This window comes from Gossypium arboreum, chromosome 11, assembly GCF_025698485.1.
Source record: "Gossypium arboreum isolate Shixiya-1 chromosome 11, ASM2569848v2, whole genome shotgun sequence".
Lineage (NCBI taxonomy): Eukaryota > Viridiplantae > Streptophyta > Magnoliopsida > Malvales > Malvaceae > Gossypium > Gossypium arboreum.
In genome coordinates, this window is record NC_069080.1 from 19,018,649 (window position 1) to 19,041,659 (window position 23,011).

The 23,011-nt window shown below is 31.7% G+C and overlaps 2 protein-coding genes and 1 long non-coding RNA gene across 6 annotated transcripts; 2 read left to right on the forward strand and 1 right to left on the reverse strand.

Annotated features, from left to right (window-relative positions):
- The first annotated feature begins 203 nt into the window (after positions 1-203).
- Positions 204-1,508, forward strand: LOC128283607 (uncharacterized). Its single transcript, XR_008273994.1, has 2 exons — positions 204-1,077; positions 1,313-1,508. It is a non-coding gene; the product is annotated as an uncharacterized LOC128283607 (long non-coding RNA).
- Positions 1,509-4,326: 2,818 nt separating this feature from the next.
- Positions 4,327-5,777, reverse strand: LOC108472455 (thymidine kinase a). Its single transcript, XM_017773980.2, has 4 exons — positions 5,458-5,777; positions 5,229-5,373; positions 4,976-5,097; positions 4,327-4,895 (listed from the first exon to the last, which is right to left on the reverse strand). The coding sequence occupies exons 1-4, from the start codon at positions 5,619-5,621 to the stop codon at positions 4,601-4,603; spliced, it is 726 nt and encodes a 241-aa protein (XP_017629469.1). The 5' UTR covers positions 5,622-5,777; the 3' UTR covers positions 4,327-4,600.
- Positions 5,778-14,862: 9,085 nt separating this feature from the next.
- On the forward strand, positions 14,863-22,742 carry LOC108471132 (uncharacterized). 4 transcript variants are annotated; one of them, XM_053020870.1, is made up of 4 exons: positions 14,863-14,991; positions 16,024-16,248; positions 16,592-17,789; positions 22,316-22,742. In XM_053020870.1, the coding sequence occupies exons 1-4, from the start codon at positions 14,965-14,967 to the stop codon at positions 22,327-22,329; spliced, it is 1,464 nt and encodes a 487-aa protein (XP_052876830.1). In that variant the 5' UTR covers positions 14,863-14,964; the 3' UTR covers positions 22,330-22,742. The 4 variants fall into 4 exon arrangements, with proteins under 4 accessions (XP_052876830.1, XP_052876829.1, XP_017628213.2 ...); XM_017772724.2 differs by lacking the exon at positions 22,316-22,742 and adding an exon at positions 15,615-15,761 and having other exon boundaries at positions 14,869-15,471; positions 16,592-18,163; XM_053020869.1 differs by lacking the exon at positions 22,316-22,742 and having other exon boundaries at positions 16,592-18,163.
- The last annotated feature ends 269 nt before the right edge of the window (positions 22,743-23,011 follow it).

Here is a 23,011-nt window from a genome sequence, read left to right on the forward strand (position 1 = left end):
TTACCCTTTTGAAAAACATAAGCCATTTTTCAGAAAATAGTCCATTTATAGGTAATTTTATTTTTATACAAAAATTAACTCAAATCAAACCTGTTGTTTTTTTTGAAAAATATTCTCTGGATTTTTATTCAAAACAGGCCTAAAAACAAAACCAAAAGCAAATAAAACAGAAGACTAAAAAGACAAGTCCAAAGATAAAACAGACTAAGGAAACCCAAAAAAATAAACGAAAGCCCAAACAGAAATCAACAATAAACCAAAATCAAAACAACACAACAGCCCGAAAGAGATCCAGCAGAACGTCAAAGGGGAGCTCTAGAGTCTTCTCACTCTAGTTGTATTCCAATAAAAGAAAACCCCTCTTGAAAGCAACAAAAAACGCATAGGGAGGAACAACATATCAGATACTTTAATCATCCATCAAATCCACCCTTTCCATTAACCCTGAGGCACTTTGGAGATAACACCCAAATTGAGATTGAAACTCACAGCAAATTCAATTTCTTCAAAAAGCACTCCCACCTACCTCTTCATTTCCCCTCTCTCTTGACTCTCTCGCCTCATCCATCCACCGTCTATCTTCAGCCACCACTTCTGCAACGCCAGAAGGGACCAGACTCGACAGATAAGTAGACTCTCCTTTCTTAATTCCTTCAGATGCTAGTAAATGGGCTACCTTGTTAGCCTCCCTGTTAGTAAAAAGAAAGACACATAAACTGAATCTTAAACTCAGTTTCAAAGCATTGTTGATATACACTGAAATCTACGATCTGTCATTCATCTTCTCTTGCAGCTTCCGAACTACCGACCAAGAGTCTCCCTCAGTCTCCACCTCTCTCAAACCAAGTTGTAACCCAAGATTCAACGCCTGAACACACGCCACTGCTTCTGCTGCAAAGACGAACAATATGTTCGTGTTCATTACAGTTTTTGAACAAATGACCCTTGCTTCCTCATTTCGAATCACTAACCCAAAGCACAACTCTTTTTTATGGTTGTTAAAAGCTGCGTCAAAGTTTATTTTCAACCTCGATCCCATCAGCGCAACCCATCTGTCCACACACACCCTTCTTTCAGGTACATAACTATGCAAACTATCAAGTTCCTTTAAATAGTTTTTCACAAAAACAACAATTTGAGCACTTGATTTGATTTCCCCTCATGAATAAATCTATTTTAAAACACATGCTATCATTCTACAATTAGTCATAGATCTAGACTCAAAAGTACTGTTTAACCAATCTCTGATATTTGAGGTTTCATCTGAAATAGGCCAAAAAATACTTTAACTGCTCCCATGTTTCCTTTGTAGAAGGGCATTCACGAAACAGATGCTCCCTTATTTCTGCTCCAGATTGACACCGTCGACAAGTAGGAAAAGCCAGCATCCTTCGATAGTGTAGGTTACTGAAAGTAGGCACATATTTAATTATTTTATTTTATTTTAAATATATTTAAAATTATTAAAATATTAATATAAAAATATTATATTTTTCAATATTATTAAATATACATATTTAATTATTTATATTTAATCATATAATAAATTATTAATATAATTAATATAATTTATTAAAATTTAATATTTCAATTTTATTTCAATAATAAATTTTAAAATTAATAATTTTAAATAATATTCTTCACATATTATTAAAAATAATTAATAGTAATATTTTAACAATAAATATTTATTACAATAATAATTATATTAATAATAAATATTTTGTAGTATAAAGGTTAAAAGATGTCATAAGTTTATGTACTCTTCACAAATTTGTAATTTAATTTTTGTACTTTTATGATTTGAAAATGAAGTCTAATTAATGACTTTATTAATTTTTTTGTCAATTTTATTGATGTCATATTTTTAAATAAAAATACTCACTTGATAGTTATGTAGTTAAAAATAACGTTGTAATGAACCTGAATTTAGTAAAATATTTTTAATATATACAAAACAATGTAAAATGTAAATTTATAATTATAAAATAAATTTAATTAAATAATGAAAAGATAAAAAATTTCAAATATATGTTTGCTTAATTGAAAATAATTTTTATGAAATATTTTTAAAAATTTATCAAACAATGAAAAATATTTTACACAGATTTATTCAAAAAATATTAACTTTTCCAAGAAAATAAGTTATTTTTAAAAGTTATTTTTAAAATTATTTTTAGAAGTCATTTTAGTGAAATAAACATGCCCTAAATAAACATACCCTAAATGATAATTTTCAACAGATAAAATTTAAAACATGTAAAAATTTAATTTTAAAAATCTCAAACAAATTATAATTACATAAAATTCCTCAAAATTAAAAAAGAATTTTAATATTAATTAACTAAAAACAACCAAATACATAATATTTGTAAATAAAAATTAGAAAAATCACATATTTTTGTCATACCATTTCAGTAGATAATAATTTTGTTTATATTAGTTAAGCAAATAACAAACAAAATAATAATAATACAAGTAAACACAATATACCTGCTTCCTTTCTTCCCAACACTGTTTCTACAAAACCATACTATCAAAAAATTCACCACAACATCACCATTTGTTAAGTAAATAAAAAACAAAAAAATATATATATATATATATATTAGAAAAGGAAAACACGAACATATCTACTTCCTTTCTTCTCAACACACCCTCTCTACAAAATCAAAATTCCTTTTTTCAATACAAGGGGAGGGACCATCTGTTTGAAGGCATATACATGCCTTAAGGGAAAAAATTGGGGCTGAAACGACTGTTTCAGGGGGTGAGAATCACCCCGTGACCGCAGGGTCATGTTTGCTGCAAGCGGTCAGACTGCCAAAGTGGTGTCACCACTCCCCAACCCTCCTTCCTTAGGTGTCACCTAATAACAACCCTCCTCTCCTTAAATTAGCCATTTTCTTTTACGGACCGTATATGGTCTATATTGTGACCAGGTGTTCTTTCAACTTGCATACCGGTGCCACCACCCCTTGTCCCTCCACCATTTAAATGTGTTTTTTTTTCCTAGTCCAATTATGGCCTAATGTTGGCCTAATGAATGGCTGTTGGAGGAGAAAAAAATAGTGGTGCCGTCACCCCTCGATACTATTCACTTTATACCATTTTGGTAAATAATGTAATGGGAAAACTGTTTTGATAGTTAATTAATTTTTTTTATTATCTAAGTAAAAAAGGTCACCTAATTCAAAGCTTAAATTGCATAATAGTAGATTGCCGGTTTCAACTAATTATGGTTCAAAAGAATGAAGGTAGAAAAGTAGATTGATTTTTATTTTTTATTTTTTTGGTTTAGAAGAGATTGATTATATTTTTATTAAATAAAACTAAGCTAATGATTCTAGCAAGATTTTAGAAAAACACTTTCGAAGAGTCTTCACTCTTTAAACTTAGGCTTTTTATTTGTATAATACAAATTAAAAAATTAAATATTGAAATGGTATGTTAATATTATTATTTACCAAAATGAGATATTTGAAACAATTCTAAAGAGTGGAGGAAGAGAGATGGGTGGCACCTATTTTTTTTTTTTTACACAATAATTGAAATAATATTACAAATTGATATGTTTTTTTTAAAAAAAATTAATTTTTTAAGGGTGGAGAAGGAGAGATGAGCAGCACTAATATGAAAAAAATATTTTTGAATGTGGAGTGAGAGAGATTGGCATTCTTCAAAAACTAACAAAAACGGTACAAAATTCAAACTCTACTATTTAGACGGTATTTTTACACTAAAAAATACTAGTGCCGTCTATCTCTCCCCCTCCAACCTTAAAAAATTATTTTTAAAAAAAAATACATCATTTTGTAATGATTTTCAATTATTGTGTTTAGAAAAACATGAGTGCCACCCATCTCTCCCTTTAAATTCTTTCAAACACTCCATTTTAATAAATAATTATATTAACACATCATTTCAATATTTAATTTTTAATTTTGTTTTATACAAGTAAAAATAAGGCTGAAACTTAAATTTGAAAATCAAATTTATTTTTAAAAGTCTCAAAATTTTTAAAAATTCTATTTAAATCAACAAATAATGAAATTTATTTTTGGATTTTTAAAAGCCCTATTGAAATGAATCTTCCTTTGAAATGCCTCATTCAAACACAATGGAAAAGTTTTTAACTTTTTTTTTTTTTAAAAAAATACCTACAATCCTATTGCCATGTTATAAGACTTTCTACTGTATTGTCGATTCCTTCAATTCACTTGAAAATGACCGTCTTCTTTTTGAAAAGTTTGTTTTTTTCCTTAATTGATAATTCAGTATACCCCATATGTATAAACTTCGATGAGAGCCAAAGCCAACTTTAGATTTATGCCAGGTAATCATATCTGTAAATTACTATCAAAAGATTCAGGAACAAAACCAAATCAACAAAAACCAAAGTACTTTAGAAACTGTCCTTGTAAAATCATTATCTATACTATACATAATAAGAAGTGAAATCCAGATAACTTAGGTAACTCAATAGTACAAGCACGACAGCTATGACGAATTATGAAACATGGTAAAAATACACTACGCCGACCAATGACCCCATTCCGCACATTTCTATTTATGATGTTTAAAAGGAATAACTTATCCATTACTGAGATTGAAGTACTGCTGCTTCAAGGCAAGATAGTTGAGTTGTTTGATGATGAACAATATTTGTTGATTCAAGAACAATCCTCGAAGTTTCAACAACCGTTTGTCCATTGACATAATGCTGTCGACAAACAGGCATGTATAAATCTGCCCCTCCGATCAGTTCCGTTTGGGTCGCTGCTGTTTTCCTGAATGTGAAAAATGCCTTTTTCCCACACACTTCGCATCTTGCGGTTAACTTTGTTACTGTATCAGCTAGCGGAATTATGTCCAGAACTGACCCAAAGCTCCTTCTGAATATCATTTCTAAATTAGAACCTTTTTTATATACATAAAATGAATTTGCCAAAGAAATATTGTGAATGATCATCACCTCAAATAATCCCCATCTAAGCCAGATAAAATTACTGTTTTGCCATCATTGTCTGCAGCATTGCAGCAGAAATCGTACAGATCTTCGAAAAATTGTGCTTCGTCTATGCCAATCACATCCAGCTGCCGCAACCCCGCCCATCCAAAAAATATATATATAAATTTTCAAAAAAGAAAAAAAAATAAAATGTGCATTTTGATGGGGGAAAGAAAAAAGGAGGATTTGTTGATAAAGTTGAAGTGCGGGTATTTACCTTTTCATAAGCATCTTCTCCGACATTGTGTCGAAAAGAAGTGAGATCCGGCAATGCCCAACATGGGAATTTCACTCCGTCGTGAGTTACCACTGAGTCAATAGCGTACCTTGTATCCTTGCTCGACTTTATCATTGCGACATTTCTACAAAATCGCCCAAAATAAAATTTACCAATAAACTAAAAAGGATGAGACGTAAAGAATATTAAAAAAGAGAAGAGCAAGTACCGGCCATTGTTGCGTTCAGATCTGATCCGACGGAGGAGAGAAGTAGTCTTGCCGGCAAACATGGGGCCGATGATGACGTGGATCTCGCCGGAAACACGTGGAGGATGGGAAGATCCGACGCGATCTGTTGAGTTTAGTGCAATAGAAGACTTACAAGAGGCCATCGAAATGGATTAACTTAGAGGAAGAAAAACACAGAGAGATCAGAGAAGTGGTAGTTGAGAAATAATGGCTTTGACTTGGAAATATAAAGGAAAGAAAAATGGCTCGAAATTTTAAATTGAAATAATTTTTGGAGGGTAAAATTGGGTCATTATTGGAGGGAATGAGAAGTGCTTGAGAGGGTTATTTTATTTTCTTTTTGCGTGGACCCAATTTGAATATTAAAATAACTAATTAACTCCCCGCTCCCTCCTTTTTGTTCTTGTGATGTAACCCCAATAAAACACACCCATAACCACTTTTAAAAATATTTGGATAAATTTCATTAATTTTATATTTTGTTCATTTTAACTTCAAATATTATAAAATATTGTTAAATTATTTAAAAATTTTTATTTAAATCACTAAATTATTAAAATTGCTATTATAAGTTTTTTTTATTCGTATCACCTGCTGCTCTCTCGTCTTTTATTTTCTATAGTTTAATTTTAATTCATGAAATAACTTTAAATGTTATGAATCTATAAATCAAAACCAAAACAAATTTCTTTTCCGATCTTCGGCATTAACTATCAAATCAACCTAGATCTAAAGTATGTTCTTCTACTTATCGATGAGTATTGATCCATCGTACCGGTCATTATATTGTCATTCGAAACTCACTAGTCAAACTTTTAAAAAATAGATTTAACAATCCAGTGAATTAAATAAAATATTATGAATAGATTAGCGATTTAAAAAAAAACTTTTGAATAATTCAGCGACCGTTTTGTAACTTTTAAAGTTGAGTAATCAAAAGTTAAACTCACAAATAATTTAGTGATATTGGGAGTAATTTTTCAAAAAAATGTGTTGATAATTCACTAATTAATTTAAGAACTAAATTTGAGTACTAGCTATAAACCAATAAACATTATTAATTGGAAATGCTTTATTTTCTCTAATCTAAAACGAAATTTAACTAACAATTATTTCATTAATGGATATCTATAAACACTAATTAATTATTTAATGATTAATTAACCAATTTTTTATATAAATACTAACTAATTATTTAATTATTACTAGAGACCCAAAATGCAATGTGAAGATTTATTTGCAAATGAAATGTTATATTGTCGAAAAAAAAAGACCTTGTTGGAGGCATCGGAAAAATACCATCATCTTCATTGCACTATCGATAGCATTGTGTATTAATTGACAGACTCACCATTGTCACCAACCCCATGGATTTATAAAGGCTACAGATACGCATGTTCAACATTGATTCAATACTGTATATCATATAATCTAACACATACATAAACATACATAACATCAATTCAAGCATGCAGGTGAGTCAAACAAAATGCATGGAGCTTCCATTTTCATTCCAAATCGAATAAGCGAAACATATTTCCTCGTGAAAAAGAAACCATGATGCAAAATTCAAAGTTCACAGGACTCCTACTTTGAAGCCATTCAGTAGCTAATCTGAAATAAAGCTTACAGCAGATTGAATCTGATAGTTAGAATCAAGTGCTCCATCTTCCCAAGAATCACGAGATGCATGCAGGTCTTCCATCTCATCTGGGACCATTGTTCTGTCTCATCACAAATTCGCTCTACTACCCGTTCCACTATGGCCTTGCAATGTCCTGAACACTCTCTTGCGTCATGCCCCATTTTCTTCTCCTGCATAACTATTACAACTTTTCTTTATTAATACAAAAAAAAAAAGAAAAAAAAAACTATTTTGCTTGTTTTCTTAAACACGGTGATGATCCAAGGAATTTACTTTGTTTGATTGCTACAAAAGATGAAGAAACTAAAAATTTAGAACAGGACAAGTGAACCTTTATATTAATAGTGTAGTTCTACAGAGTAAGATATCACTCACACAAAGATTAAAAGTATTAGTAATTATCATCTTTTATTATTTAACTAAATAATTTGAGCGATAAATTAAAAACTAAAATTAAGTAAATTAATTAACTAATGAACGACAAATAACAAAACAATATAATCGATTAATAACCAACAAATGAAACAATACCCAATAAAAAAGTCACTTAAATTTTATCTATCACTACCAATCTAAATTATGGGATTTATTTACTTAATATCTTTATCTGTAGAAATCCTTAAATTATACTAATATCTCTTTCGAGCATCAGAGCAACTGAATCTAGTTTGATTAATTGAAATTTTTTTCTAATTAAAACCCCTATTATCACATTAACTCGTGCTATGAATTCCCCTATTAAATTTGACTCTAATTCAGTAGATTTATGTCGTCTTATTTCTAGAATTGCATGCAACTCCACTCAATTAAGCAAAATTGATAAATTCCAAAAGTAACATATTTCAGCCTCATTCTTAATGTGTTTTTGGATGATTATTCGATTTAAAATAACAAATTTTATGCTTCTAATCTTTTAAATTCATGTTTCTATACTTAGGAGAGCATTTGGGCGAAAAACAAGCAAAAATCCGAGCAAGTTTCAAGATTTAGAGTAATTGAGTGGAGTTGCATGCTATCCTAAAAATAGAACAACATAAATCTACCGGATTAGAGTCAAATCTAATAAGGAAATCCATAAATCGAGTTAATGCGATAATAGGGGTTTTAATTAGAAATAATTTTCAATTAATCAATCTAGAGTAAATTGCTCTAGCCTTAAAGAGAGATGTTAACATAATTTAGAGATTTCTATGAATCAAGATTCTAAGGGAAGAAATAACATAATTTAGTTTGATAATGACAGATGAAGTCTAGGTGAATTCTTTCGTAGGTATTATTTTGCTTTTTGGTTGTTAATCGGTTATTTTCCTACTTTGTTCTTCGTTGTGTTCTTTAGTTAATTTTAGTTTTCAATCAATCACTCCAATTTGTCGGTTAAATAATAGAAAGACAGTAATTACTAGTACTTTTAGTCTTCGTAAGAACGATATTTTTTCTTACCGTAGCTATACTATTAGGTGCACTTACCTTTGTCGAAATTTTAGTTGGTTTACGACTGCAATCAAGATCTACTCTTAAACAAAGTTTATTCAACTATCAGTTTAAACACGTCAAACATGGATCAATAATCTAGAAATATCAAACCAAGAATTAATCATATATAATTGAGAACAAGAAACTCAATATTTATTGCGTAAAATAAAAATCAAATAACATAATTCATCATAGGTTTCATCTCCCCTAAGTATTTCATGCTTGAAAATAAAAATATCCTAGATATACCATAACTGAAAGAAATAAAGAAACTTATGATAACTTCCTAAAAAATCAATTGGAATTTTTCAATCTTAACAGAAATTTGCTTCAAATGTGTTTTTTGAGTTGTTTTATTGAATATTCTATGTTGGCTCTCTCCTATCTTCTTATTTTTGTCATATATACGTCTTAAAATGCTCGAAAAACTTAAAAATTGTGATTTTCAATTGTTTGGTGTACAATTTCGCGAAATTGACACGGGCATGTGGTCTGACTGTGTAGAATGATTCACCTTGTATGGCTCATACAACTTACTCAAACGCTCCGGTTTTCGCTCTTTTTGCTCCTAATTGCTATATTAAGCATTAAAATATGAATATAAAGGACTAATAGTATAAAATTCAAGTTAACTTTGAATAATCATCAAAAAATGAATTAAGAACAAGACTATTAAAACATGTTACTTTTAACACTTATCAAAGTTTGCTTGTCCTCAAGCAAAATTCTCAACCCACATTCAAGTTAACTTCCCTCAATTTATTGTTAAAAAAATCATATTTTAGGATAATCTATAAATAATCATGCATTGGAAATTCACACTAAAATGACACTATATAGTACAAGTAATCCAAACAGAAATTTTTAAAGCATAAAAACATAAGTGTTTCCTCTATCTCAACAATTACCTGAAATTCAAACTAAGCAAGAATTGACACCCTCACTAAGGTTCACTCAAAGCACTCAAGGTGTTTAAGGTTCAAGTAATGTGTACTCAACAATTGAACAAGAAATGTTATTACCATAGGATTGCTTGAAAATCAAATCTTCACCATTATAGAAATGAGATAACACACTAATCAAGAAGTCTTTACAATGTTGTAATGGGGCTTAGGTTAAGGGTGCGAAAAATGTCATAAAAGTTAGTTACAATCGAGAGTCGAGTTGATAAGTTACCAAATAAAAAAATTAGTTGTTGAATTAAAAGAATTTACACCAAAAATAATTGAAAAGTGAGTATGAGCTTTTATACAAAAGATGAGACTAATGATTCAAGCTCAATTTAAATTTTTTTATATTTTTTAGAACAAAGAGAAAATTCAGCAATATAAATGATAAAGCATAAGTAGGCAACTAACCAAATCAAATCTCGACAAAAAGGAAGTCATTAAAAAGAATGATTTACAAAATTAGTGTGGTTTACGAGTTAACACAAATGGTTGTTAAGTAAAAAAAAAATGTGTTAGGATCAACAGGGTTTACTAGAGGTTAATTCAACGGGTAAGCTATTTAAATGTTAAGCGGGTTAAATCTTAAGTTCCTCTATCATCTCAGTATATCAATTTAATAATGTGGTCTCGACATGCATAAATGAAGCAAGTTCTAAAATAACAAATCAAGTTGACATACTCACAACCAAAAATAAAATGAGTACAAAATAATAGATGCTCTATAGGCTCAAAAGCTCACAAAAAAAATATAGTTTTGATGTTAAACTTGTAAATTTAAAATTTCAAAATAATGTTTCAATTCAGGGAAATAACCTAAAATAATAATTTCTAAAAAACGACTTATTATGCTTGACTCTCTTGTGTCTTGAAGTATAAAAAATACAATGCATAAAAGTTCACAAATTAATCCCAAATAGAATCAATAAAAACTCCAAACTTAAAAAATTTAACTTTAATGTTAGGTTTGAGAAAATTACTTAAACACAGAAAACAATTCAAGGATTGTATCGCATAAACATATAAAATCCTCCCCACACTTAAGATGTACATTGACCTCAATGTACAAATAAATGTAAACACAATAAGCAAAATATCATAAGTGAGGAAGAGAATTAAAACTGCCTTGAATTTGAATGATTTCGCCGGAATAGTGAAATCCGGAAACATAGGAGATCTTAAATTAAGTACTTTCAAGCATACAAATAAGAAAGTAAACAAAAAAAAAAGGTAAAAAGATGACAAAATAAATAGAAAAATAGTCGAAAAAATAACAATAAAATGCATAATAAACATATAAGTTTGGAAAATAAAATAAAAATAAAGATAGTTCAGGAGACTTTTGGATACGTGATAGTGGCGAAGATAAAGCGGCAATTAGAGTTTGAGTTTAGTGAAATAGGGTAGGAAAGAAACAAAAGAAAATAGAAATAAAATAATCTAGCTTTAAAAAAAGGGTACATGGCCATGTAGGCTGGCGTGTATCTCACTAAGGCCGTGTGGCTTATAAAAAACTTTTAAAAATTGTTTGTTCACATGACCTGGGACACGCCCGTGTGCATAGGCCATGTGCACCACACAACCATGTCGTCATGCCATATGAATCCACTCAAACCATGTGTGTCAAAAGAAAATTGAAAAATTGGCTCCAGTATTCATACTGTAGCACCCCGAACCCGGCCCAGAAGTTATGGCCGGATCCGGCATGCCACATAAAAAACGTAAAAAAAAAATTTCCATTCTAAGTCCAGAAAATCGCACTTGATGTTCAAAAGATTAATTTCATTATAGGTTAAAGTGAATGGAAGCTGTGCACCAGGTAGGAAACCAGAAAAGAGGTGGTGAGTCCATCGGACTACTTAAGTACCAAGCTCCCTTCGGATCCAATCCTAGACATGCATACTGCCATTGCCACACCTTAACGTCATGGATATTTCTAAGAAACCGATTTGATTAAGTCATTTTTAGGAAAAGTGATTAATTTTGGAAAATACTTTCATTGCGGAAGCTTTGCTTGTTGTCGTGTTATTTTGAAATCAACTGTTGTTTTTGAAAATGCGCCTAAAGCTATCCAATTTCAATAGTTAAAATAAGTATTACCTATCTTAGTAATACATATTAAAACCATCAAAAATAAATAAGCGGCCTTATTACATTTAAAAGCCCAAAACCTCAAACGTAATTAAAAGGATGTCCAGTTCACGGAAGAAAATCAAACTTTCGAACGGGTGGCCACTCCAATTCCTCACACTCCAAGCCCACTATGGTTGGGGATTTCTGCGTGGATGAAAATAAAAGGATGAGTTTGGGGAAACTCGGTGTAAGGAAAACCCATTCAAAGCCCAAGTCAGCTCAAGCCTATTGGGCCTAAGCCCATTCAGTAATGATGGTCTTGGGCGAGCCCTTTCAGATTATAATAAACCGGGCCTTAGCCCTTATTCAGATAACAATATGGCCCATAGGCCCATTTCAAAATACATGCAACATCGGTAAACATATGCAAGCCCATTTGGGGGACTACTCAACCCACCAACCACTACACTCCACCCGCACCAGCCATACACTCCATGTGGGAATAGCTCAACCCACCCAAATTAACACTCCACGCTTGCTTGGCCTTGCTTTGCTCATTATCAAAGAATTGAGGCAAAGCCTCCAAGACGTGGACAAGCCACTTTCAGACTTCTCCGTCAATATCCCAGTCCATGCATCAGATAATAACATGGCATGCAGTAAATAACAACAATCAAACATGCATTTAGGTCAATTTAACCCTAGGGGTATTTCGGTAATTTATCTACTAGGGTAAAGCGTAAATTTTCCACTTTTAAAGGTATTTCAATAATTTATCTATTTTAGGGTTTTTCATGCATATTCCTACCTTTCACGTACTAACGAATCACGCATCGAGGGTTCTTACCGAATTGGACCCGTTGGCCCATCATTCCAATTTTGACCCATTAAGCCCAAAAATATCGAGGGCACAGAAATCATGCACTTTGCAATCCAAACATTGCAGCTTACCAAAAACATTAATCGATTTACCTCACGAGCATTCGCACACTCGCAAATCTACAAAATATCGATTTTCGGTATTTCGGCTTTTCGACTTTTGCCGATCTAGACTAAGAAAGAGGGTGTTAGTTACACACTTGTTTGCGACGATATGCTGACGAGATCCACACACGAACCGCCTACAATTGGATTACTAACACATTAATCTAACTATTCAAATACGAACTACGTATTAACCCCTTATAATATTCGGCCAACCACACCTACAGATCATAGTAAGCTTATAAGAAAACAATTAGCAACTCATTAACAAATTTTTGTCAATGTTTACCACATAATCATAATTTCACTGCAAGCTGTCTTCCTGAGCAACAGTCACTAAATCATTTATAAATGGAGCTACGAAACTCCAAATCAAGTTCCGTTAATTTTCCTGAAAATAGACTCATATATCTTCTATCCATAAAATTTTAAGAATTTTGGTTTAGCCAATCAATACCAGATTTTTCTCAAAGTTTCCCATGTTTCACTGTTTGACTAATCTGACCACTCTTCATTACGAATCAAATTTCTCATTGTACAGAATTCAAAATATGTTCTTGTTTATTTCATTAGAAACTAGACTCAATAAGCTTTAATTACATAATTTATTCAGCTTCTAATTCATCTCCCACAATTTATGGTGATTTTCCAAAGTCACATTACTGCTGCTGTCCCAAGCAGATTTATTACCAAATCACTCTTTCATACACCTATCTTGCATGCATGTTATTTAAACATGTATATCACCAATCAATCATCACATATCTATGATTTTTACTTAAGCATAATCTCCATTTCATCATTTTAAAGCACAACATGTTAGCCAATTTTTCCCTTTAGCATCTAAGGCACATGCATGCTCATTTGTTTAGCTCAACTTCACATATCTTCCATTTTTCATCAAAAGAACATGAAACAACAACCATTTCCTTCATTTTAATTCATGACCAAATGCTCACAACACAACCAAAAATCAAAATATACTTCAAGAGTTAAGGTAGAATCAAGAAGAACTCATGAACCTCAAAATAAAAGCAAGGTACCAAAAACTTACCTTCAATTTTCCTCCTCCTAATGACCGAATACTCAAGAGCTTTCTCCTCTCCTTTCTCTTCTCTAACTTTCAGCTATGATGAACAAAGATGGACAAAACTTTGTTCTTTTCACCCCTTTTTCTTTTAATAAAACTTCATATTTCATCCATTTAATTCTTTAATACAAAAGACATGAAATTCTTATCATGAAACATTTACCTAACCCATTATCATGAAACATTTACCTAACCTATTATCATGGAATATTTACCTAATCCATTGTCATGAAACATTTACCTAACCCATTATCAATTTGTATCAATTGGTACCATAAATTATGGATATCAAGTGTACATTTTGTCTACAACAACATGATGGCTGGCCACTTCATGTAAAATGGGAGGTTTATCATGCAAATCCTCCTATTTTGCACTCCTATTTATTTGGCCACTTCAATTTAGCCTATAGCATTTTCAAACATTTTCACATAGGTCCTATTTCATAATTTCACTCACAAATGACAAAATCAAAGCATGAAATTTTGTCAACATTCACAGAATTCCCGAAAATTGGGGCGTTACACATACGGTCCATGACACACTCGTATATCTAGACCGTGTGTACCACACGACTGTTTCGACAGGCCATGATCCATTGTGCTCATGTGGGTGTATTGTTCTCTTCTCCCACGGTCGTGTATAGGGGTGTGTGGGTCATATGGTCGTGTGGTCTACCCCAGACCATGTGGACCATTTTTTATTTTTTATTTTTTAGGTACCATATGAACATTGCTTTAAGAGTTGTGAATTGAAATTCATAGGATTTAAGGAGGCAGAACACACGTCGCGACTCACATCCTTTTGCATTGGCAATAACAGAGGCAAATTTAAGAGTGTTGACAGGGCTCGCCCCCCTAAAATGGAAAATTACTATTTAGGCCTTTTAAAATTTTTAAAAAATTTAAATTAATAAAAGTAAAATTGCACTTTATTCCCTTTAAAAATTATAAATATATAAACTATTAAAAATTAAAATTTCATTCGATTTTGACTTTGCCACTGGACAATAATATATATCTAAATCAAGACTCAATCGACTAGAGATATAAGATTTAAATGAAAAATGTGTTGGTGTTAATTTCATAAGAAAATGGTAAAACTGTTAGGCTAAGGACCCCACCAGAATCAGAGTCAATCAAACATATCAACGGTCTCTACTAAATTCCATTGACGAAAGAAATGAAAAAAGATATGATGAAGATCAGAGGGTTTGATTTATTAGAAACTACGCCACAATATCACAGTGAAAGTGCATAGGGTTGGAAACTTTCATGCATGCAAAGGAGAACCATCGAGGGGTATGAAGATGCGGCGTAGAGTAAAACATCGCCAATAAGTATAAAACTAGGAGGACAAGCAACTCTCCTCTTGCCAAATTTATTAGATAAAAAAAATTCCTAGAAAATTTGTAAAATATACAAAATAAAAATAGAAAAGAAAATCAATCTGTATTTCGCTATATATATTCCTCACAGGAATCTTTGCAAAGCTTCCATTTTTCTCTTTCTCCATAAAGTTTTATTTTTCCTATTTTTTATTGGTTGAATGTAAATTTGTACAATTACTAAATTTGAATTCTGGGTTGCAAAGAAAAAAATGGATTAGATTTTTTTGTAAGAAAGGACACAATTGACAAGAGAACATATTATTTGAAGGGGGCAAGGAAAATAGAAGAGAAGAAAGGGGATGAAATTAACCTCCTCTATTCTTATTCTTATCAAGCCTCCTCACAGATCATAGATTTTTGCAAGTTTTGGCACTTGAGTTTCATTTGATTGGTGGGTTTCTATTTTTTTTTTTTGCGACGAATCTGGGTTTGGATTTTATGTTCTGCTTAAATTTCCAATAAATATATAAAACTATATCAAGTTTCTGATTGATCGTCCATCTGTTTTTTTTTTTTTGGCCCTCTCATTTCTAGATTCCTGGTGAAGTTAAATTCTGGATTGGTCGATTGATTGATCGTGGAAGGATCTGTTTGTTTCTAAATTTTGAATCAGAGAGAAAATTTTCATTCAGAAAATTTTCATTCTGTGTCGAATTACACTTTTTGTTGTTAAAATAAAAGGTAGTGAATGGTATCTGCATTATTGTGATTGGATGGCTTTAGTCAATAAAATGCGCAATTTTGATTCTTTATTATTAATTTGATTTTCCAAGAAGGAATGGTATGCTATTGGTTTTTGATTGGTCCTTGTTGTTGCAATGCAATTTTCATGGATTACTTTGGATCCAGTATGGAATTTGGCCTTTTATGTTGAAGTTAGCATTTGATTTGCATTTGCGGATAGATTGGACTTTGTAATGACAGAACTAGTTCTATATTGCAGAAAACGATGTCTGGGAATGGTAAGCTATTTATTGGTGGGATATCTTGGGACACCAATGAAGAGCGTCTCAAGGAGTATTTCAGTACCTTTGGTGAGGTGGTCGAGGCAGTGATCATGAAGGATCGGACCACAGGGCGTGCCCGTGGTTTTGGTTTCGTTGTTTTCTCTGACCCAGCTGTTGCTGAGAGAGTTATATTGGAGAAACACAACATCGATGGTAGGATGGTAAGTTGTTGATCTTTAAGCACTACGTTTTAGATTAATGTTGTCCAATGTACTTTTCATTGGTGCTATTAGCTTATTGAAGCAAGAAGTGAAGATTCAATTCCTTATTGGTGTTATGAACCAGATATCTAATTGCAGGAATTCGTAAAATTCCGGTTCTGAGTCCAACTAAATTTCAAAATTGAGCCAAGAGTAATTGTGCTTCCTCTTTTTTTATCTTTTTCTTTGCGATTGCTATTGGTTATGTTTGTAGTTCTCTTAATTTGGTATAATTACTTATTTTTAGCTGAAAGAATTTGAGCTGTTTAAGATTTATTTTCATCATTTAGTTACCTGTGCTCAGGTGGAAGCAAAAAAGGCAGTTCCTAGGGATGACCAGAACATTATGAGTAGAAGCACCAGTAGCACCCATGGTTCACCTGGCCCAGGTCGCACAAAAAAGATTTTTGTTGGTGGTTTAGCATCTACAGTCACAGAGAGCGACTTTAAGAAGTACTTTGATCAGTTTGGAAATATCACAGATGTTGTAGTGATGTATGATCACAACACCCAAAGGCCTAGGGGTTTTGGATTCATCACTTATGATTTAGAGGAGGCGGTGGAGAAAGTGTTGCTAAAAAATTTCCATGAACTGAATGGTAAAATGGTTGAGGTTAAACGGGCAGTTCCCAAAGAGTTATCTCCTGGCCCCAGTCGTAGTCCCCTTAGTGGATATAACTATGGTCTGAATAGAGTTAACAGCTTTCTTAATGGCTACACTCAGGGATATACTCCAAGTAGTGTTGGTGGCTATGGACTTAGGATGGATGGTAGATTTAGTCCAATTGCTGGTGGTCAAAGTGTGTTTCCTCCTTTCGGTTCTGGTTATGGAATGGGCATGAACTTTGAGCCAGGGTTGAACCCAAGTTTTGGAAATAGTGCAAACTTTACTAGTAATATGAACTATGGGCGGGGATTGAGCCCTTACTATATTGGCAATAACAATAGATTTGGTAGTCCTATTGGATGTGGTGGGACTACTGGAGGTAATACTTCCTTTTTCAGCTCAGTGACCCGTAATCTTTGGGGAAATGGGGGGCTCAATTATAACACAAATGCTGCTAGTTCTGGTGCATATATGGGATCTGGAAGTGGTAGTATAGGAGGAAGTTCCTTTGGAAATAGTGGAATTAATTGGGGTTCTGCAATTTCTAGTCAAGTTGGAGGGAATAATGTTTCTAGCAATAGTGCGAATTTTGCCTATGGAACTGGTGATAATAGCTTTGGGTTGGGGACCGCAGGGTATGGGAGAAACAGTGGGACCAATGTGGCACCAACATCATCATATGTAGCATTAAATGGTGGTTATGATGGAGCCTTTGCAGATATTTATGGTGGTGCTTCAGTTTATGGGGATACCACTTGGAGATCATCAACATCTGAGCAAGATGATTCTGGTTCCTTTGGGTATGTACTTGGTGGTGCCGCTTCTGATGTTTCGGGTAAAAGTTCTCCTGGGTATGTTGGTGGTTATAGCGTTAATAGGAGACAATCAAATAGAGGTAAGACTTCATACTTAGCATCTAAAATCTCTCTATAAATAATTTTCAGCTTGAGAAAAATTCATTGTAAATGTTTTAAAGAATCAGTATTGATATTAATAGGAGTTTAGTAGCACAATCTTTTTTAAGTGTTTCAGAAGCAGAACGAAAGAAAATAGTTTCGTACGAGGACTCTTTTAGCTAATATTTGGGTTAGGTCTTAATTTGGCAACACCATTCCTCTTAGTGATATGATCTTTCATTTCTTAGTAGCTGCATGACGTGCTTGCTAGTTTTAGAAGAACCTTCTCTGTCAAGATTGATATACAACTTTCTGTACATAATGACCATATGATTCATTCATTAATTAATTGAGTGTAGTTGTGTATATTAAATGTGTATATCATCTACAATTGACAGTTCATGTGACGTCTCGGAATAATTTGGTAACTTTTGATAAATTGAATCTCTAAGAACAGAAAAAAAAAGATAACAAAGTTTTCTGTTGAGTCAGGAATGCTACTAAAAATTTAAGGTATGATATTAATATTGGTCAATGAAAGTAATTGTTGGCTTTTACAAAGATACTTATCTTAATGTAACAATAGCATAAACAAACTTGAACACTTCTGACCTATCTTATTGTTTAGCAGTTCTGTTGTTAAAGTGTTTGTCCTTGGACAAGTTGAGTTGGTTATTTTTGGCTGTCAATTACTTAGTGTTTTCCATTTCCAAGCCCCTGGTTCGAGGGTTTTGAATGCACAACTTTTTCCTAAAATTAGTTTCACTTTTAGCTTTATTTTCATTATTTTGTATGTATGTGAGGATTTACAGGTATTAAACTATATGCGCTTAAATTTATAATTTTCTTAAAGAGTTTGTGTTGGTGCATTGTTTAGATATTCAGTTGTTGAATTACATTCTCTCTCTACTCATTCTTCCATGTGATTCTCTTTCCCTCCTATTTGTATATCTCTTTTTCACCTTCTCTTCAGTTTTCTTGTCCTTCTAACTTTTCCACACCATTCATAGTCTTTTCAGCCGCTTATTGGTTATCTTATGTTTTTATGATCTTCTAGCCCTGACATTACTTGAATTGTGATCAATCATTCATTCCTTGATATCTCCTCAGTCTTTTTAAAGTTTAAAGCATATTAATGATTTACAAACTTCTTCACTAGACATTTCAGTTTCACCTTTGCTTGAGCATATTAAGTTCTGGTATATTCTAAGTGGAAGTTCCATAATAGTTGCACTTTGATATTTGATTTATAGATACGATTATTGTGAATATGTCAATTTATTATTTTGGACAGACATTTTGTAGTGATTGCATGCTATTAACTTCAAAAGTCAAATTACTTGTTCGGGTTTTGCCTAAGCAATTTGAAAAAATATGTAACGTTCACATCAGTCCATACAAACTAACACACATAGATACGATTCCCTGATAACTGGTTGCAAGAGTTCTATGTTTCTGTCACATTCATTTTTCATGGCACCTACAAATCTTAACGTTAATATAATCTTAACAATTACATGATTGCCTTGGAAAATTACTTCTCTCCTTTAAACTTTCACATGCCTCTAAGTGCTACCTTTGCCCTCTTCTCTTGTAATTTACCCTAAAACTTTGTTTGTCCTTTCGTTCTAACCATATTTGGTGGTCTAATGCCCATTTTACAATCTTTCCTCTTGATTATGGTGTTGTCGGGTTTGTAAGCATAAAATTGGTGAAGTGCTTAAAGAAGGATGTCAGAAATTGAATGGAAAATAGGAATGAGTCGAGTTTGGGCCTTGCATTAGTGTGGTTTAGCATTGTTTTTTCTGTTATGACATGGATCATGAACTTCAACCAATTTTCTTTTGATATTGACAGAGGTGTATCACTCTGTTTTCCTGACTTGTCACTAGTATCTAGTCTTTTCTTTTTTTTTTTCCTTTTTCTGTGAGACCCCATAATTTGCTTATGGGACTCTTTCATTACTCCTTGCTTCCTCATTTATTTAATTTAAGGTCACAAAAACGTGGGAGGTACTAATAAGAGAGCCAGATACAGTATATTTTGTTGTAAAAAAAGCATTAGTTTGTATCTATCCATTGTATAATATACTCGAACTAATATCTTTTCAAAAGGTAGAAGACAAATAAGGGGATGCCTTAGTCAAGTATCTTTTCTGTTTGTTCTAGTTATATTTGTTTAGAACCCATGCTTTTAATTCAATAGAAGAAGAATACATTTGTCTTGGAGTATAAAAGGTGTGCTTTTTAGAAATAGAGCTGCCCTGTCAAATTTAGGATAAGGACATCCATCGAGTAAGCTTAATAGTTACTGTATTCTTTTAAAAGAATTAGCATTGGGGAAGACTTGGGCTAACAAGTAATTAATAATACATTTTTTCTTCTTAAGAAAAACCTAAATGTACATTATCATTTGTTTCATTTAAGGTGAAAAATTTTTCATTGCCTTGTTTTGAAGGCTCCAGCGCTGTGAAGTAGCCTTATGTCTCTTAGAAAACTCGTCTTCACAAATGTTGTAAAACACCCAAAAGATGCTAGGTAGCCACTAGAAAAACATCAAACCAATTATTATTATTATTATCATCATTATTGTTACCTGTATTTGGGTGCAACTTGAATTTGCACTTTGTTCATTTTGTGGAGGATTGCTGGTTTGATTTTACTTTACACATATTAATTATGAAATTTGTATTAACAAAAGTAGAATGAAAGTTATCAGTTGATGTAGGACATCAATGCATATTTGTTAGCCCTGTAATTTACTTTGAATGACAATTTAAATGAGCTAAAAGTAGTATGATTAGACTGAAGAAGTAGATTGATATTTGGGATGATCATTAGAGGAGCCAAAATGTAAACCATACTTGCACAGAGGTGGAATGTTCTAAAGTTTCACTTTTGGCTTTCAGCAACAATCGGAGATTTATAGATTTGAAGGATTGAACTCCTTGGATACAAAAGAAGGGAAAAAAAGAAAAGAAAAGAGAGGATTATTTTGACATTTGGTTTTGAAAAGAAAGGGAAAAGAGAGATTCTTTCATGATCATCTAGGGAAGAAACTACTTGAGAATCTAATCCAGGAATAGAATCAAGCATATTATTGAAAAAGTGGGCTGGCAATTCTAAAGTTCTTTTAGAATTGGATCTTTTTGATGAGCAGGAATTCTACAAGAATTTGCTTGTTGGCTAATGAAAAGGGTCATAGGCTCAAAGTCTATTATTGGTTTATTATGTGCAGAGTTTCATAATTAGATTGCCTTCTGATGTGTATCATTGCAATAAATGAGCTTCACCAACTGGCAAGTGGAAACCATTGTTAGTTCCATCATAATTTAAGTTTGAAATCTCTGATGCACTTGTGATTGCTTTAATACTATCTTTGTTACTTAGAAATTAACAAAACATGTTTCTCAATAGTTTTAAAAAAGGATTAAGCGTGAAAAATGTCCTTAGAAAAAAAGATAAAAATACAATTAAGTCTATAGGTAAAAAGTTCATCTTATTGAGCCTCTAATGACCTAAAAAATTAATTAGGTTTTTCCGTTAACGGAAATTATCAATAGACCGATTTAATCATTAACGATGTTTACATTGCATATCAAATCAGTAAAAAAATAAAAAAAAAAGTGGTGTTGATGTGGTATGTTGACGTTAAAAAAGTAAAAATTATAAAAATTAATAAAAGTATATATATCTAGAATGAATATAGACAAAATATATATATCTAAAATGAATTTAGACAATTGTTTGTCCAAATGCATTTGAATATGGATATATAGTTATTTGAGTGAAAAGCTATAAAATATTTTAAAATTATAAAATTAATAAAAGATTATAAAAATTTAAATATGTAAAAAATAAAAATATTAATAATTTAGAAATATTTCAAAAATTATAAACGCTAAAATTTATAAAAGTTTCTAAATTTTAAAAAACCTTAAAATTAAAAAATATGAAACACAACAGTTTCATGTTTCAAGCCATAAAACATGAATGTATACAAAATTTCATCTTTCAGTTTCATATTTTATAATTTTTAAGATATTTCGAAAATTCGGAAACTTTTTTATAATTTTTGAAATATTTATAAATTATTAATAATATTTTATTTGAATTTTTACATATTAAAATTTTAATCCTTTATTAATTTTTATAATTTTAAAAATGTTTTTTTATAGTTTTGCATTCATCTTGAATAAATCTGGATAATAATATATTTAGATTCATTGAATTTGGACCTTATTTTTTTTTACTTACGTTAGTGCAATAGATTTTTTTAAAAAATTTTGTTGATGTGGCATGTTACATCAACATCATTTGCCATATCAATATGTCATATTAGCATTGTTAACAGTTAAATGGGTAACATTTAATCAAAAAATTTTTTTAGGGATTATTAAGGAATCAAGAATTTTTTTCCAAGAGTTTTAATTGCATTTTTATTTTTTTACTAAGGTGTTTTTAAAAACATATTCTTGAGTTGGTTTCTTTACTCTTACACAAATTTTATTTTGTATTGGATCCAGGAATCGCTACCTAAAAGATGATTTCAGTTTATGGCAATACTGTAGGTGAAGATATGTTGTGAAGCAGGTGATCTGTGAATTCCCTCACTAATACAAAGTTGGTTATCTAGAGCTAACTAGAGTGCCTGTTTTGAAGAAGAAAAATTAGAGTTAGAGATAAGAAGGGATTTTGTGTCAAGGCTTGAGATTTGAGTTAGAGCTGCTTTGGTATTTTTTTTTTTTTTTGATATAAACAGAAATGTGTGATGCATTTCATGTGAGGCTAGGTTTTGTGTTCTGTAACGGTTGTGGCAAAGTATGCCTTGTTTTCTTCTCTTCCATTATTTGAGTTTGTGTTTCAGTCAGATTGTACGTGAGGTATTAGTGTGAAACATTGAAATAGTCTGCTGCTTTCTTCATGAAATACTGAAATGGAAGATTTGAACCAGAGTTTTGATGTTATAGTTTTTTGTTTGTAATAATCTCATATTATACCCCTCCACATGTTCACCAATTAGACGATCATTAATCATAGGAGAGGATGTGGATGATCCGAAGTTACTCCCTCCTGCATTTACCTATGAGTAAGGTTGTAAACCAGCTTAACGGGTTTCTGATTGAATTTTCTTTTTCTCCTTTGGGGAAGGGAATGGGAAACAACACATAATTTATGGGATTTGACGATCGAAGGAATGTCTCACACACTGAGGTGGTGAG

What these genes read in the sequence shown, in the direction of transcription:
- LOC108472455 (XM_017773980.2), bottom strand. Translation starts at nt 5,621, where the DNA reads ATGGCCTCTTGTAAGTCTTCTATTGCACTAAACTCAACAGATCGCGTC. An exon ending in GAGAAGATGCTTATGAAAAG is followed by an intron (nt 5,098 to 5,228) that starts GTAAATACCCGC and finishes GGGTTGCGGCAG; the next exon opens with CTGGATGTGATTGGCATAGA. An exon ending in TTAGATGGGGATTATTTGAG is followed by an intron (nt 4,896 to 4,975) that starts GTGATGATCATT and finishes AATGATATTCAG; the next exon opens with AAGGAGCTTTGGGTCAGTTC.
- LOC108471132 (XM_053020869.1), top strand. Translation starts at nt 14,965, where the DNA reads ATGCATGCAAAGGAGAACCATCGAGGG. An exon ending in CAAAGGAGAACCATCGAGGG is followed by an intron (nt 14,992 to 16,023) that starts GTATGAAGATGC and finishes TCTATATTGCAG; the next exon opens with AAAACGATGTCTGGGAATGG. An exon ending in ACAACATCGATGGTAGGATG is followed by an intron (nt 16,249 to 16,591) that starts GTAAGTTGTTGA and finishes ACCTGTGCTCAG; the next exon opens with GTGGAAGCAAAAAAGGCAGT.